Raw genomic sequence first — 14,878 nt, forward strand, 5'->3', positions numbered from 1 at the left:
TTCTGTATAATCATTGTTTATTGCATTGGTTGAACCTCTTTCAGCATGTTTTGTACGCTTTACAAAAAGCCCAAAAATACAACTCTACAGATCTTAGGCATCATTTCAAGTCTTTTTGAATAGTTCAATCCTAATACAGTATTTAGAATCGTTGCTGTCGTCAAGAGATTAAAACAACCTTTTTGGCTTTTACGTACATATTTGAGTTTATATGCACAGTTTCTGCTTAGACGTGGCACAGCTGAACACTGTAGCAACCCTAAACAAACAATATCAATACTACAAAAGTATATTTTAACGAATACTCTAAATCTGGGAGGATTTTTCCCCCAATGTCTTAAGGGACCTCTTAATTTTATAAAACACATATTTGTCGTAACCAATCATCTATGACCTGCAACTCACTAGGGAAACACGGAAAAGCCAATACTCTCAAAGTCAGAATATCAGGGGCCATAACCATGACAACGCTTTCTGACATGTTGGTTCCACGCTGTGGTTGCCCTGCATTTATGGAAGGAACAAGTTGCTCTGGTGCCTTGATTTTGCAATGACTGACACTTTGTGCACCAGTTTAGCAGCAATTTAAACCCTATATCAGCTGTGCCCATCATTAGAACTGCTGGCATTCTAGAATATTAGGGGGGTGGCAAATTCTCTCCAGTGAAGAATAAAAAGCTCTTCCAACTGGTAGGCACACCAGAAAGGCAGGTGGGTACAGATGATTTTCAGAGCAGAAATGCAATTCCATTTTTTCCCCAAAATGATATTTTAGCAGCAGTTATTCTGGCAAGACTTAAATGACATTTAATTTCAGGCTGATACAAAGGACGACATAAAGCCGGTCTCTCTCTCTCATCATTTTGTATTAAGTGACCCTAGTGCCTCACAGATCGCTATACACATTTTCGGTGTTTTTACCTATGCTGTAACTGCTGTAGGAGTTACACTGGCTTTCCTTCTCTAAGGAATTAGCGTGGATGCAACACTTATCGACATGGACAGCCTGCATTACCGAAATACACTACGAATCCAGAGAAACAAAATGATGCAAAATGTGAGCAAATGAAGAGTTTCTTCAAATGACTTTTTTCATAAAAGCAACGTTCGATACGAAATTAAAGACAAACGACCGTTTCAGGGGAATTCACGGAGGTGATCAAAGGCAGCACAGTGATGGGTGCAGTGTGGGGAAAATTCGTCCTTAAGTTTCGCTGTTCACTTCACGCTAAGTGAATGGCCTTGGGATGGCTGCGAACCTGCAGTACCACGCTAGAGAAAGGCACTGTAGTGTGTGCGGAGCACTGGCAGTGTAGACACCATGCCAGCGGGGCCCTACAGAGCCACACTGTACAATGTGCTCTATACTGGATTCACTGGGATTTCATTCACAGCTTGTGCAAGAACTGTTGCTTGGTGGAATGTTAAAGGCACCAATCAGCCAAATAAACTGTATTTTTGAGTACATATTCCAGCAATTTTTTTTACACACAATTCATTTCTTTCTCTGTGCCAAGCACACACTCTAACAGAACTTGTAACTGACCAGCACTGATGAGCACAATACTTGGCAAAAGACAAAATAAAATGTCGAATATTATGTTGATTTGCATAACCTTGCAGAAAAAAAAGTATGTTCCATTTTGTTTTGTTCTTTCCTCAGTAGGAGTTCTGCATACCCTGTGAATGCTTTGCTCAGTGTAGGAATCTGGTGTTTGAGGACATCCTCAACGCTCCAGAAACTCAGCGATCCTCCATGTGTCAGCGTGCACAACATCTTCTCAGCACCAATTAAAAACCCTCAAAGCGCTTTCAGATATTAAACTGGACTGAGGCAAAGGCATAAAACAAACCGGACTTCCGGAATAAGAACTGCAGCTATCCCTGCCACTCCATTGTTTGCTGTGCCTTTTTAATCTGCAAAATGATCTGAAACCTGTGCCTGCAAAAAAAAACCCCTCTGGGAGGGCAGAGGACGGGTCACATGGTGCACAGGAAGTCATCCCTTCCGCCCAATCCCGACGATCAGAAAGCTTTCGCACGGGGCCAGCTGATGAGCTGACCAACCAATCAGGAGGCCCCCAGGCCACCATTTCAAGGTGGTTTCAACAAAGAACATTCAAGTTACTGACCAGATGAATGCTGACCTTAAATGGCAGCTTTATGCGAGACAAGTACACTAACAACCGTAACCATCTGCTTTGCCTCTAGTGGAAATATTCTTTGTGTGAACAGGTCTGTGCAGGCAGAAAGTTGCATATGTAAATGGAATATCTGGTCAGTGTATAGAATACATCTTTGCATGAAACCTTTGGCAACAAATTTTTGCACACTGCAAAACCATATTATTGCTCCAGGGGAGGTTACAGTCACAGGAAACACTCTTACCATTCACGAAAAAAACATAAAAGAAAAACATAAAATTCAGAAATAAGAGGCAGAAAGGGCTTTAATTTTGTTGCAGTTTGAATCACTTGGTCCCCCAGTGACGATGCTGAGCAGCTTTGGCAAACGCTGGTCTGTTCTCACAACTTGAATGATTACACAGCAAATACCCTCCACCGTGTCCCGCTACCAAGAAGAAACAAGATAAAAATGCTTTTTTTTTTTTTCTTTGATGAGTGACAGATCAAAATGATTGACAGTAACAGGTGAGTACAAAATCAATTGGAACCCCTCCAAATCAAGGTGACAAAGAGCATGACGTCAGTCTGGCTGCAAATGTCTGTAAGTAGTGACCGGGGGCCGCCGTCGGCAGAGACTTCAACTGCGGCCCGAAACCGGCGTCGCAAAAAAAAAAGAAGAAAAAAAAAATATGGAAAACGCTGGAAAGGTAAGAAAAGTAAACTTTGTAGACACCATGATTTCATTTTCTTACATCAAAAGAAAATGGCAGGTACACAGTCTGAAATGTTTCTTTTTTTTTCTAAATGGAGGCCCCTTTGCACTCAGTCAATAGTTTCAGTAAAAAAAAAATAATAATAAAAACTACCTCAGGCACTTTATTGGCATGTTTGAAATATATAGGTGCTTCTCACTTGGCAAACAAGCAACAAAATAACCAAACCAAAAAAGAACTTTACCCTTTTGTAGCTGATGGCTGTTATGGAGAGGGTATTTTTCTACTTTGATAGGCCCCATAAATCAAGGAGACAGTTTTTGGCTAAAGTCTTGTCCCCCAATAAATGAAAATGTATTACATGTCACTGCATATAAGTGCATTTAATTAAACACTTTTTCTAAAGTCTTTAGAAAATCTCCGGGACAAAGACACTTTTGTCGTAGCACATGAACTGCTGTAGAACTTAAAAACGTGTGCCTCCCAAAGTTTAAACATCATTAAAGACTGGAACCCTGGCATCGCGTGGTTCTCTGGCTTAACAACACAAGTGGAAACAAATTTCACAAGAGGGGTTTAAAAATGTATTTATGTATTACAGCAACCAAACACAATCGATCAGTTGAGTTCATGTAATGAAACAGAACAGCAGGAATGGGGCTACCAATAACCCTGTCTCCAAACAAGCTAATAATGACAATGAACAAGGTGAACCAGGGCACGGTAAACACGGTCCATGTGTTGCTCTGGGAAGAGGCGCTTTCAGAATCGGGCTCGTTCGATTTACTACGCCCTTAAAAGGCAAAAAAAAAAAAAAAAGACATTCCACAGGACACTGAGGGAAAGAAAGACCACAAAAACAAAATGGATGACTGGATTGCATAGAGTGAGCCAGGCTAAGTCAGGCAAATGTCTGCCATAATACTGCGTTTTTAACCCTTTGATTGCCATGGTGTCGCGCGACTGCTGATGGTAAATACCCTGACTTGTGCGGAAGGTTCCGGTACAGAGGCTTTCTGTATGGCTGTTTTTCCTCATACTGCTTATCAAAACATTTATACAGCGAGTTCTCAGTTAACATACTGAACATTAAAAAGACATTTAAAAATGTAATATAAAACCCAACTACTGAAAAAGAACAACCATTACGTTTCAAAGGAACAAAAAGCTTTCAGTTTACTGGTTTTTAATTATTTATCAAAAGGCACAGTGATGGACAGCAAGGGGTGAGAAGGACCCCCGATTCATGTGTCAGGTCATGCTGGTTTTTGATTGGGAAGAAAGACCCCTGGGTTTTGCTTTAATATGAAGCTTCCTTGAGATGACGTTAAGGCGAACCTGCAAAAGTAAGTACCTTTCTGAAAACAGCCATTTTGTTTCAAAGGCATCCACTTTAAAGAAACGAACGGTACTTTGGGTTGCACCTCTTCTATGACGCCTTGCAAAGACCTGCGGTAACGCCTGTGCTAAGGTCAGTCACAATACAGTAATGTGTGGGAGTCCCATTGGCAATAGAGCTGTAGGCAGTCTTGGTTTTGGAGGAGATCATCCTTTGTGAAGTCCTGTGCAAGTTTGAAAGCAGTAAAATGCAGGAAAAAAAATACTCAATTTGCGGCATTTTCGTGGAGAAGACTCCAGACTGCAGCCTGTTCAGCATTGGTCCAAAATCCGACTCAACAGTATTTCCAGACCAGGGGGGCTGGTGGCACAGACTTGACTGAGGAGAGAGACTACAAAGTCAAGGGGGGGGGGGGTGGGTGAAACACGGTCTTTGTGTTTCGGCAGAGTTTGGTTTTATGGTGTTGGGTCTGGTCTGGTCTGGCTGTGTGGAAGAGAGGGGGGGGGGAGGGGGTAGGGTCGGAGGTCAGGGGGTTCGCAGCTGCTGTAGTTTGGCATAGACGTTCTCCGCCTGACTCAGCTCCTCGAAGACCGGCAGGAGGGTGAGCAGCTCCGTGTCCTCCAGGTCATCGAACCAGGACACCACAGGCACCTGCAGGCACAACCCAAAAACATTCACTCCGTTTCTCTCTCTCTCCCATAAACAACCCCTTAAACTCCATTTCCCCAAATGTGGAGTGCCCAATCCCAACTGTAGACTAGTCCCATCACCGGACTGTGTTCTGTCGATTTCTGAGAGTGCCGGTTAGCTAGTGTGCCCTCCCAAGTGTATACAAATAACCGGCAGTTCCTCTTTTGGAGGGTTAAGGTTAGGGTTAGGGTTAGGGTTAGGGACAGGCAGACTCACAGCGTTCTCTGGGTGTTGGGTTAGGGTTAGGATGGGCAGACTCACAGCGTTCTCTGGGTGTTGGGTTAGGGTTAGGGTTAAGGTTAGGGTTAGGGTTAGGGACAGGCAGACTCACAGCGTTCTCTGGGTGTTGGGTTAGGGTTAGGATGGGCAGACTCACAGCGTTCTCTGGGTGTTGGGTTAGGGTTAGGGTTAAGGTTAGGGTTAGGGTTAGGGACAGGCAGACTCACAGCGTTCTCTGGGTGTTGGGTTAGGGTTAGGGTCAGGGTTAGGGACAGGCAGACTCACAGCGTTCTCTGGGTGGAAGATGTAGGAGGCGGGCGAGTTGGGTTAGGGTTAGGGTTAGGGTCAGGGTTAGGGTTAGGGTTAAGGTTAGGGTAGGAGACTCACAGCGTTCTCTGGGTGTTGGGTTAGGGTTAGGGTTAGGGTTAGGGACAGGCAGACTCACAGCGTTCTCCGGGTGGAAGATGTAGGAGGCGGGGGAGTTGGGTTAGGGTTAAGGTTAGGGTCAGGGTAGGAGACTCACAGCGTTCTCCGGGTGGAAGATGTAGGAGGCGGGGGAGCTGGGTTAGGGTTAGGGTTAAGGTTAGGGTTAGGGTAGGAGACTCACAGCGTTCTCCGGGTGGAAGATGTAGGAGGCGGGCGAGTTGTCCAGGATGAGCGTCTTGTGGAGCTCGCGGCCCAGCCGGCTCAGGTCCTTGACGTAGCAGCCCTGGTGGAAGACGCAGGACTCGCGGAAGAGCCGCGCCCGGAACACGCCGCAGCGGTCCAGCAGGTCCGTCACCGGGTCCGCATACTGGGGGGGGAGGGGGGGGGCAGGGGGGTGATGGGGGCGGAGGGGGAGGTTTGGCATTACTCTGAGGGCCGGCGAGGAAGAACAGCAGGGATGCTGGGTAAAAACTACAGTGGCATTATAAGGCAAGCGAGGACCTGCGCGCTCCTGCTAGGGTCCGCTTCCAAAGTGACCCCAACCTACACTACTAGCATTTTACTCACAGCTCAGCTGACTGTGCTGGCAGACACAGGCACACAACAGAGCTGACTGTGCCGGCAGACACAGGCACAGAACAGAGCTGACTGTGCTGACAAACACAGGCACAGAACAGAGCTGACTGTGCTGACAGACACAGGCACAGAACAGAGCTGACTGTGCTGACAGACACAGGCACAGAACAGAGCTGACTGCGCTGGCAGACACAGGAACACAACAGAGCTGACTGTGCTGACAGACACAGGCACAGAACAGAGCAGGCGTGTGCTAATGCCTGTGAGGGGATTAGGGAGCGCTAGGAACGCCAGTATGAGAGCAACAGCACAGCAAGCCCGTGGGAAATGGGAGGGGCCGGCTCAAGGGGTTTCCACTATGAGCTACAGGTCACTGTTACAGAGAGGTGAAGAGAGAGAGCACAGAGCACCGGCTTTTATTGAGTTCAGAAGCATTTCAAACAAGTAAGACTCCAGTCAGAAAAGAAACGATCAACGTTCTGCCTGAACGCAGAAGTATGTTTGTTTCATGGGTTTTATGGTCTTGTCTTGATGATTTTTCATTTAGACAAGATGTAAAGAGGAAAAACGGTGCAAAAAGCGCAAGGTTTTCAGTGTAAAAGGCTACCGCTGGTGCGAAGCTAAGCACACTTAGACCCAAATGTGTGTGACCCCGCCCTCGCGGTCCGTACAGCTGGCGCGGTGACAGAGTCGGCGCGGTAACGGAGTCGCTGGCGCCCTCACCTTGGCGAGGCTGGCGGTGAAGAGGATGCACTCGAACATCTCCCCCATCCGCCGGAGGAACTCGTCCACGTGCGGCCTCTTCAGAACGTACACCTGAAAGGCAGAGCGGGGTCCGTCAGCCTCGGGGAACGCGACCGGGGGCCCGGGGGCCCGGGAGAGCCCGACTCAGACCAAACCGAACAGAAGCAGCTCTCCACCGCATGCTTCCTGGCCAGATGAACTGAACTGAAACACGGGGTCAGTCTTCTGTCTGTCTGTCGTTCCACCTGCCTGCCTGTCTGTCTGTCTGTCTGTCTGTCTGTCTTTCCGCCTGCCCGCCTGCCTGTCTGTCTGTCTGTCTTTCCGCCTGTCCGTCTGTCTGTCCGTCTGTCTGTCTGTCTGCCTGCCTGCCTGTCTGTCTGTCTTTCCGCCTGCCCGCCTGCCTGTCTGTCTGTCTGTCTCTGTGTGTCTGTCTGCCTGTCTGTCTGTCTCTGTGTGTCTGTCTGCCTGTCTGTCTGTCTCTGTGTGTCTGTCTGCCTGTCTGTCTGTCTCTGTGTGTCTGTCTGCCTGTCTGTCTGTCTCTGTGTGTCTGTCTGCCTGTCTGTCTGTCTCTGTGTGTCTGTCTGTCTGTCTGTCTGTCTCTGTCTGCCTGTCCGTCGTTGCCCCGATGGTCTCGGCTGCCGGGAGCCCCCTCCTGAAACAAGTAATCGAGAATAGGCCGAGCTGGTGGGAACCAGCCTATCCTGGATTACTTGAACCAGGCTGAGGCCAGAGGAGGACGGTCCTGAGGGTGGGGCAATGCAGGTCCAGGATGCAGGATCTGTTCCCCTAAAGATGCCCTGCACAGTTACTCCTAGCGAGTTCTGTTCCAAAGGTAAACCCGCAGCACTGAATTCTGTTCCCACAGTAAGCCCTCAGCACTGAGTTCTGTTCCCACGGTAACCCAACATCACTGAATTCTGTTCCCGCAGTAACTCCTCAGCATTGAATTCTGTTCCCACGGTAACCCCACAGCACTGAGTTGTCTTCCTACAATAACCCCACATCACAAGTTGTTTGAGTATACACCAGAGTTTATACCCCCCACGTTAAATCCTTTGAACTCTAAAGGAAATTGAAATGAAATGATGGAAGACAAGCAAGCACTCTGCATGCAGGCTGTTACAGACAGAACACCTATCGAATTAGACAAGTTCTCAAATGTGGTCCTGGGGCACCCCTGCGCATGCTGGTTTCTATTCAAACCACAGTTGCAGTTCCAGAATTATAATTAAGCTGTTCACTTCTCCTAATTAGGAACCTTTTGTGTTTTGAAGGACTATTTACCCTCTTAAGCCACTTTATGTCAGAAACATTTATGCACGCCATGAAGAATAAAAAACCCATATTCACATTGTGGGCATTGTGGTATATTACAAATGACTTAAAAAGACTGAAGTGAATCAATAGGCTCCTAATTGGTGAAAGTGTGGACACACGGCTACTAAAATGAACCATTTGGTAGATAATGAAGCCAAAGCAATTGATAACAAGCCAAACCTGCATTGTGTTAATAAAAGAAAAAAAATTATGAAAGAATTTAAAAACGTGTCCAGCAACCTTAATTGACAATGTAACAAAAAAACCAGCATGCACAGGGTTCCTCCAGGACTGAGTTTCAGAACCACTGCATTAGCCCCTCCAGTTTCCCAGTGTTTCAGACCAGAGCGCTAACCGCTAACCGCTAGCTCGCCTTCTGCGAAACCGATCTGTCCGCGGTGCTCGTTTCGCCACGGCCCCGGGAGGGAAGGCGTCCACCGGGAGCGGGGCGCAAGGCGTACGCAAAATCCCTCTCAGCATGCTGAGCTGCAGCCCGTTTACTCAACACCAGAGCGCCGGGACGCCTGTCTAATCAACACGGAAGGAAGCCGGTCCTAACTAAGACGGCGCGCGGGAGAGCTTTCGGCCCGGTGCCTCCACTTTCGTCCAGCAGAGGGCGCACGTCCACCACAGCTCCCGTTTAAAAGGGTCGCTTCTGAGGGTTCGGCGATGAACTGTCGGACGTGTCAGCTGAGAAATCCAATACATCAAGACTCAATTTCGTACCCAGGTCCCACGGGGGTCCCGAAGCCGGGCTGCGTAACGCTCAGGCGGGGCAGCGATCCGTCAGAGGAAAGACTCGTGCGTGCTGGAAAGGCTCTCGATGTGCGACTACACAGCATTCAAATCCTCATCCTGAATATACAAAAACCAGCGCGTTTAGGCAGAAGAGTGGATTTGACTGTTGCCGGTCTTAGTCTTACCTGGTGCGTCGTGCCCTCAATCTCCACGGGAACAATGAAGTCCGCGTTACTGATAGGCTGTGAGAAGACACACAGTAAGGACACTCTCTCAGAACGACTGGGTTTACACGTTCAGTCTCAGGGTTTCCCCCCCACACAGAAGGAAAACGGCAGACTGCGAAATCGTCATTTCCCAAGTGTTAGCGGGAGTAAAACCACTTAGCCTAACACACACTGCTTTACAATGCACAAATGCTAACGTCAACCCTGTTAATTCTGCTCAAGTTGTACCCACCGCGTACGGCTCTACCACCCACAACAGACCTACGACACGACTGCGCTCGCGCCCGCCTGTTAAGACGAGCGGTCGCAAGCGAAGGAGACGCGCTACGCGTAACTCCTCGCGTTCGGGTTTTCCGTCGTGTGTGAAGTCCGCTCGTTAAAACGGAGCGGGTTCAGAAACAAGGGGGTGGGGGGTGGGGGGGAGCACCTTGAAGGAGCTGTGCACCAGCGTCTCGTCCAGATCGATCACCACGCAGATCTTGCCCTGGTCCTGGGGCGTCACCTCGGGCAGCAGGCAGGTTCCGGGGATCTGTGGGGGGGGGGGGGGGGGTGCGGAGAACGGTCACCGATCCACCTCCGGTACAGGACGAGTTACCCGCTCCCGCTTTGCCACTAGGCGGCGCTACAGCGCGGCCGGTGTTAACGCGCCCCAGACGTGCGTTAAGACCAGTCGGCGCACGGCACCCTGACGTGCCGTTTATCGACACGAAAAACAAAATACCTTCTCATGAGCGGATGCATTTCTGTACCGACTGCTGAATTACCAGAAAAATAGTAACTCTTTGTCTTGTGTCTGCTACAATCGTCTTGAAAGAATCTGCTTTTAATAGTTCCATTATGAATTAAAAAAAAAACAAATACTATGGCATTAAACCTATTTTAATCAGCTGACACTGAAATGGGTTTTTTTTTCCTGAACTAAAATAGAATTTCATATTCAAACCAATCAGCAATCTCATTATTTAGCAGGCTGTGGTGAACTTTAGAAGTCCATCAGAAATTAACATGAGACGACTGCCAGCTGCTGTGTTTAGAACTGACAGACTGAAAAGGAAACAGCACTATAGTTCTGTTCATAAATTTTTAAAAAGTGACCATGCATCTTTATTGGACAGTTTCAAATGGCACAGACCACAATTAAAAACACTGTCTAAATTGATATTTAAAACAATAAGATAAGCAATCTAATACAGCTTTCAATATAGCTTTTTTTATATTACCATGTCATCATGGAGCATGCACATTAAAAAAAAAAAAAAAAAAAACTCTTTCAATGAGGACTCCACGGTGTGAATGTGCGGGTGTTAATTAATGTCATTTTCAGGCCTCTTCTCCTGGAAGACTCGCTTGCCGACAGAAGCGTTCACCGAAACGCAGCGCGCGCGCGGCGAACGCAAGGTGAGTGTTCCACCTCAGGGCCTTGTTCATACACGCTTCTGCGCAGGGACCCGCGAGCTAGGCAGAACAGCACAAGTGTGGAAAACACACAGACAAGCCCTGCTGCTTGGACGTTGTAGCCATTTCCTGGTGTGTGTGTGTGTGTGTGTGTGTGTGTGTGTGCGTGTGTGTGTGCGTGTGCGCGTGTGTGTGTGTGCGTGCGTGCGTGCGTGCGTGCGTGTGTGCGTTTGCTCTCTGAACGGTGTGTTAAAACCAGTGTGTCGCTGGGTATCTACAATTTCCAAACACTGTGACTCCACTTCTGTCGCTGCAGCGATGTAGGGCCACATTCCGCGTTTTCTACCTTGGCTGTTGTTGACACTTGTCAATCAACAGTTTGTGCTCACGAGAATCCAGTCCGAGCCGGTTCTCACGCTAGCTTTCCGCTGGTGTTATAATGGCGCTACGCAGCTAGCGAAAGCTAAGCATCGGCGTGAGCGTGGCTATGCTTCAGACAGCCGCGTGAACTCAAAACGATGAAAACGTATTGTGAAACACGCTGGTGGTGGTTGGGGTGCGCTATGGGTGAGCCGCGGGTATTGATCCGGTAGTAATCCAGTTGCCGGTAGCGACTGGTGGGTGGTCTGGTTAACTGTGGGTGGGATCAGGTGTAGCTATGAACCTGGGGGCAGCGCTTTAGCCGTAGCTATGAACCTGTGGGCAGCGCTTTAGCCGTAGCTATGAACCTGTGGGCAGCGCTTTAGCCGTAGCTATGAGCCGGTGGGCAGCGCTTTAGCCGTAGCTATGAGCCGGTGGGCAGCGCTTTAGCCGTAGCTATGAACCTGTGGGCAGCGCTTTAGCCGTAGCTATGGAGCGGTGGGCAGCGCGTGCGTCTCTGGCCATTAAATCAGTGGGCGGAGGTTGACCTGCTGTTGCTAAACAGCGAAGCAGTGCCTGGGGGAGCTGAAAGAGGCATCGCATATTTACCGTGTTGCGACTTGAGTTACGAAATATCGCACGCCTAGATCCCTTGTTGCATTCAGGAACTTTAATTCCAAACGCTTGCCGCGTTCAATTTGTTTTTCTTCCCCGTCAGCCTCTCGCCACCGATCTGTACTTCGGGAATAAGCGAGGTCTACTCGCCCCCCCCCCAATTCTCACGGACGAGTCATTCCGCTATCACCTCATCCGTTCAACCTAGTCTTTCTTCGTTCGACACTTGTCTCTCATGCGGGCACAAACATTTTTCACTTGTCCTACCTCGTGAAGGGGATGAATGTTCCTGTTAAAACAGACTTGTGTGCTTTTTGAAAAATGCCCTCCGAGCTAATTTAAGGCTTTGCTTTGCAGCCCGAAGAGCGTGTGTTTCAGCACGAGTTACATAACAGAGGGCAGGAGACAGCAGAGCTTCAGGGCTGTGTGCGTGTGCGTGCATGCGTGTTTGTGTGTATGCGTGTGTGTGTGTGAACAGTTTCTGCGGAGATACTGTACAACTACACACATACAAGGACCCCCTGACACTGGGAGAAGGTAATATTATCCATTACGTACTTGATGAAACTGGTAGCGAAGAGTTTGAAGGAGATCAGACTAAACAAAGAGATAAAAAAACAAACACAAGAAACAGTTAACTCTATTCTATGACCCCACCCACACAGCCAGGTTGCACAGTAACACAAACACAGTGCGAACACAAACACAGTTCTAACACAAACACAGTGCGAACACAGTTCTAACACAAACACAGTGCGAACACAAACAGTGCTAACACAAACGCAGCTCTAACACAAACGCAGCTCTAATACAAATGCAGTTCTAACACAAACACAGTTTATATAAGCAGGACACAGCAGACAATGCTTAACAGCAGATGCTAGCTGTACGCCACAAGCCAACACAGTTGATGAAAGGACGTGCAGATGTTGTGTTCTGGTGACCTGAAGAATACTGCACGTTCCTGATGGACTTTCTAATGCAGGGGGGTAATAAAACGTGGCATGCTATGGACCCGCCGAAACAAGCCACTGTACGCCCTTAAGCAAATCAGAGTGCATCTGAAACAGGCTTCAAAACAGCAGCAACAATTTTCGCAAAGCAACAGGACGTTCGAAGATCTCCTTTTTCGCAAGACTTCTCACTCGATCGATCTGACAACTGATCGGACGAGGACCAGAGAAGGGAAGAAATATTTCGCTTGCGTTTCATATTGGGAATATATATTAATAGAGTAATTTTCATCAGTGTGCATCTTAATTGCCTGAACTGTTCTTTGCGTGTTGCTAATGCTAAGCTATTCCAACTCTAATTTAAATGTAACCACAAAATGGTTATATTTGTTTTGATGCAGAAGGACAATGAATATCAGATAGTGGAGAATAGTAGAGTCACTATTCTGTGCGCAAGGGAAATGCATCATTAGGAATCGTTAAAAGTGATATATGCCTGTTTATGTATGACTGTGTACATGCAATGAGAAATGAAGCTTATTTGGAAGCTGACTGTGTTTGGACTTTCGCTGTGGACATCGGTGGGAAGGGGAGGAGTGGAAAATGTTGGAATAATATTTTACGAATTATAATTCTTCTCTAAGATAATTCATAATTCTGCACAGAAATAACTCAATAGAAATAATATTTAAAAATGAATAGGAGAAACATCAAGGGGAAATAAAGGAAAAACATTATTGATGGAATAAAAAGTAATTATTTATATGTTGTTAACCTAATTGCCACTGATGCCTACAGAGCTCAGAGGGCTTCCGATATCAGTAAAAGCACTAAATAACAACCCTACAATTGGCCAGTCAGAAGTCACAGTGGAGTCATGTGATTAGACATGGCCCGTTCCATACAGTGTACAGTGCACTGATGGGAGGACATTTTAACAAAAGGCCTTTCTCTCTCCTGATTCAACTCCCAGCCTGTGAAATTGAAGTAGAAGTACAAAAAAAAAATCAACAAAACAGAAACGTGGTCTCAAAAAAAGCCAGGGTGGTCTGAAATTAAGCCAGCTGCTGTTCTTTTTTTGGGCTCAATGCATGCCTCCCCTCACAGGCCACAAAATGGAGAAGGGGTTCACAGCCAATCCGAGTCCGACGATGTGTTACCTTGGCAACCGTCCCATTGTCCTCAGGCTGCAGCAGAGTATCCTGGGCAGGGGGCGGAGTCTGAGGGGCATCCTGTGCTCGGAGGCAGCAGAAAAGCGCTTTGAAGATCGTCCGGCTCCGAGGCTTCTGGGGGGAAGATTTGTTCACCTGACCTGAGTGAGGGAGGGAGGGAGGGAGGGAAAGAGAAAGAAGGAGAGAGGTGGGTTGTGAATGACGAGCACTGACCTCTCCACCTTACTTTTTAAACCAGCTCTGAGCCCCTCAAAGGCCCATCTTTGCATCTCTATTGTTATTCAGTGCAAGCATGCTCAAAGGCAAGGTATCCAAACGAGGTTGAAATCCAGAAAACCCAAAAACCTGGCCATCTCCCTTCAAAAGAGAGGAGGGGGTGTGGCTAAGAGAGAGAGTGAGGAGAGGGGGTGTGGCTCACAGAGAGAGAGAGAGGGGGTGTGCCTCTCAGAGAAAAAGAGGGAGGAGAGGGGGTGTGGCTCGCAGAGAGAGAGAGAGGGGGTGTGGCGCGCAGAGAAAGAGAGGAGAGGGGGTGTGGCTCGCAGAGAGAGAGAGAGGGGGTGTGGCTCACAGAGAAAGAGAGGGAGGAGAGGGGGTGTGGCTCGCAGAGAAAGAGAGGAAAGGGGGTGCGGGTCACACAGAGAGTGAGGAGAGGGGGCAGGTCTCATAGACAGTGAGAAAAACAAATACACGGTAGCCAATCAAAGGTGACCCAACAAACCTCACAAAGAGAAAACCTTCCTGTATCATTTAAACTGGTGTGTCCCATAAGAGTGATGGAGCAGCTCATTCCCAAGCTGCAAGCATGAGCAGGCTGGTCGTGGCTGGTACGGGTTATATAATCACCAGAGGGTAGGAAGTGCATTAACTGTGCACTCGAGCACAAGAAGCGCACTGACTGTGTGGTGGATCGAAGGGAGGCCATAAACTGTGCACTCGAGCACAGGAAGCGCGTTAACTGTGCACTCGAGCACAGGAAGTGCATTAACTGTGCACTGGAGCACAGGAAGTGCATTAACTGTGCACTCGAGCACAGGAAGCGCATTAACTGTGCACTCGAGCACCAGAAGTGCATTAACTGTGCACTCGAGCACAGGAAGCGCATTAACTGTACACTCGAGCACAGGAAGCGTGTTAACTGTGCACTCGAGCACAGGAAGCGCATTAACTGTGCACTGGAGCACAGGAAGTGCATTAACTGTGCACTCGAGCACAGGAAGCGCATTAACTGCGTGCGCCGAACAGAAAACCCTCCCGCAGCTACGCAGTCC

The 14,878-nt window shown here is 48.1% G+C and overlaps 1 protein-coding gene across 2 annotated transcripts in view; it reads right to left on the reverse strand.

Annotated features, from left to right (window-relative positions):
- LOC118211089 (carboxy-terminal domain RNA polymerase II polypeptide A small phosphatase 2-like) overlaps window positions 1–14,878 on the reverse strand; it is a 27,331-nt gene continuing 12,453 nt past the window's right edge. The window contains exons 2-8 of one of the 2 annotated variants that reach the window (XM_035387918.1): window positions 13,599–13,750; window positions 12,044–12,082; window positions 9,543–9,644; window positions 9,074–9,130; window positions 6,813–6,905; window positions 5,695–5,880; window positions 1–4,829 (exon numbers count right to left, since the gene is read on the reverse strand). In XM_035387918.1, coding sequence (XP_035243809.1) covers window positions 4,704–4,829; window positions 5,695–5,880; window positions 6,813–6,905; window positions 9,074–9,130; window positions 9,543–9,644; window positions 12,044–12,082; window positions 13,599–13,750 — 755 coding nt within the window. In that variant the 3' untranslated portion in view covers window positions 1–4,703. The remainder of the gene's footprint in view (window positions 4,830–5,694; window positions 5,881–6,812; window positions 6,906–9,073; window positions 9,131–9,542; window positions 9,645–12,043; window positions 12,083–13,598; window positions 13,751–14,878) is intronic. The other variant, XM_035387919.1, reaches the window with a different exon arrangement.

This window comes from Anguilla anguilla, chromosome 13 (genome assembly GCF_013347855.1).
Source record: "Anguilla anguilla isolate fAngAng1 chromosome 13, fAngAng1.pri, whole genome shotgun sequence".
Lineage (NCBI taxonomy): Eukaryota > Metazoa > Chordata > Actinopteri > Anguilliformes > Anguillidae > Anguilla > Anguilla anguilla.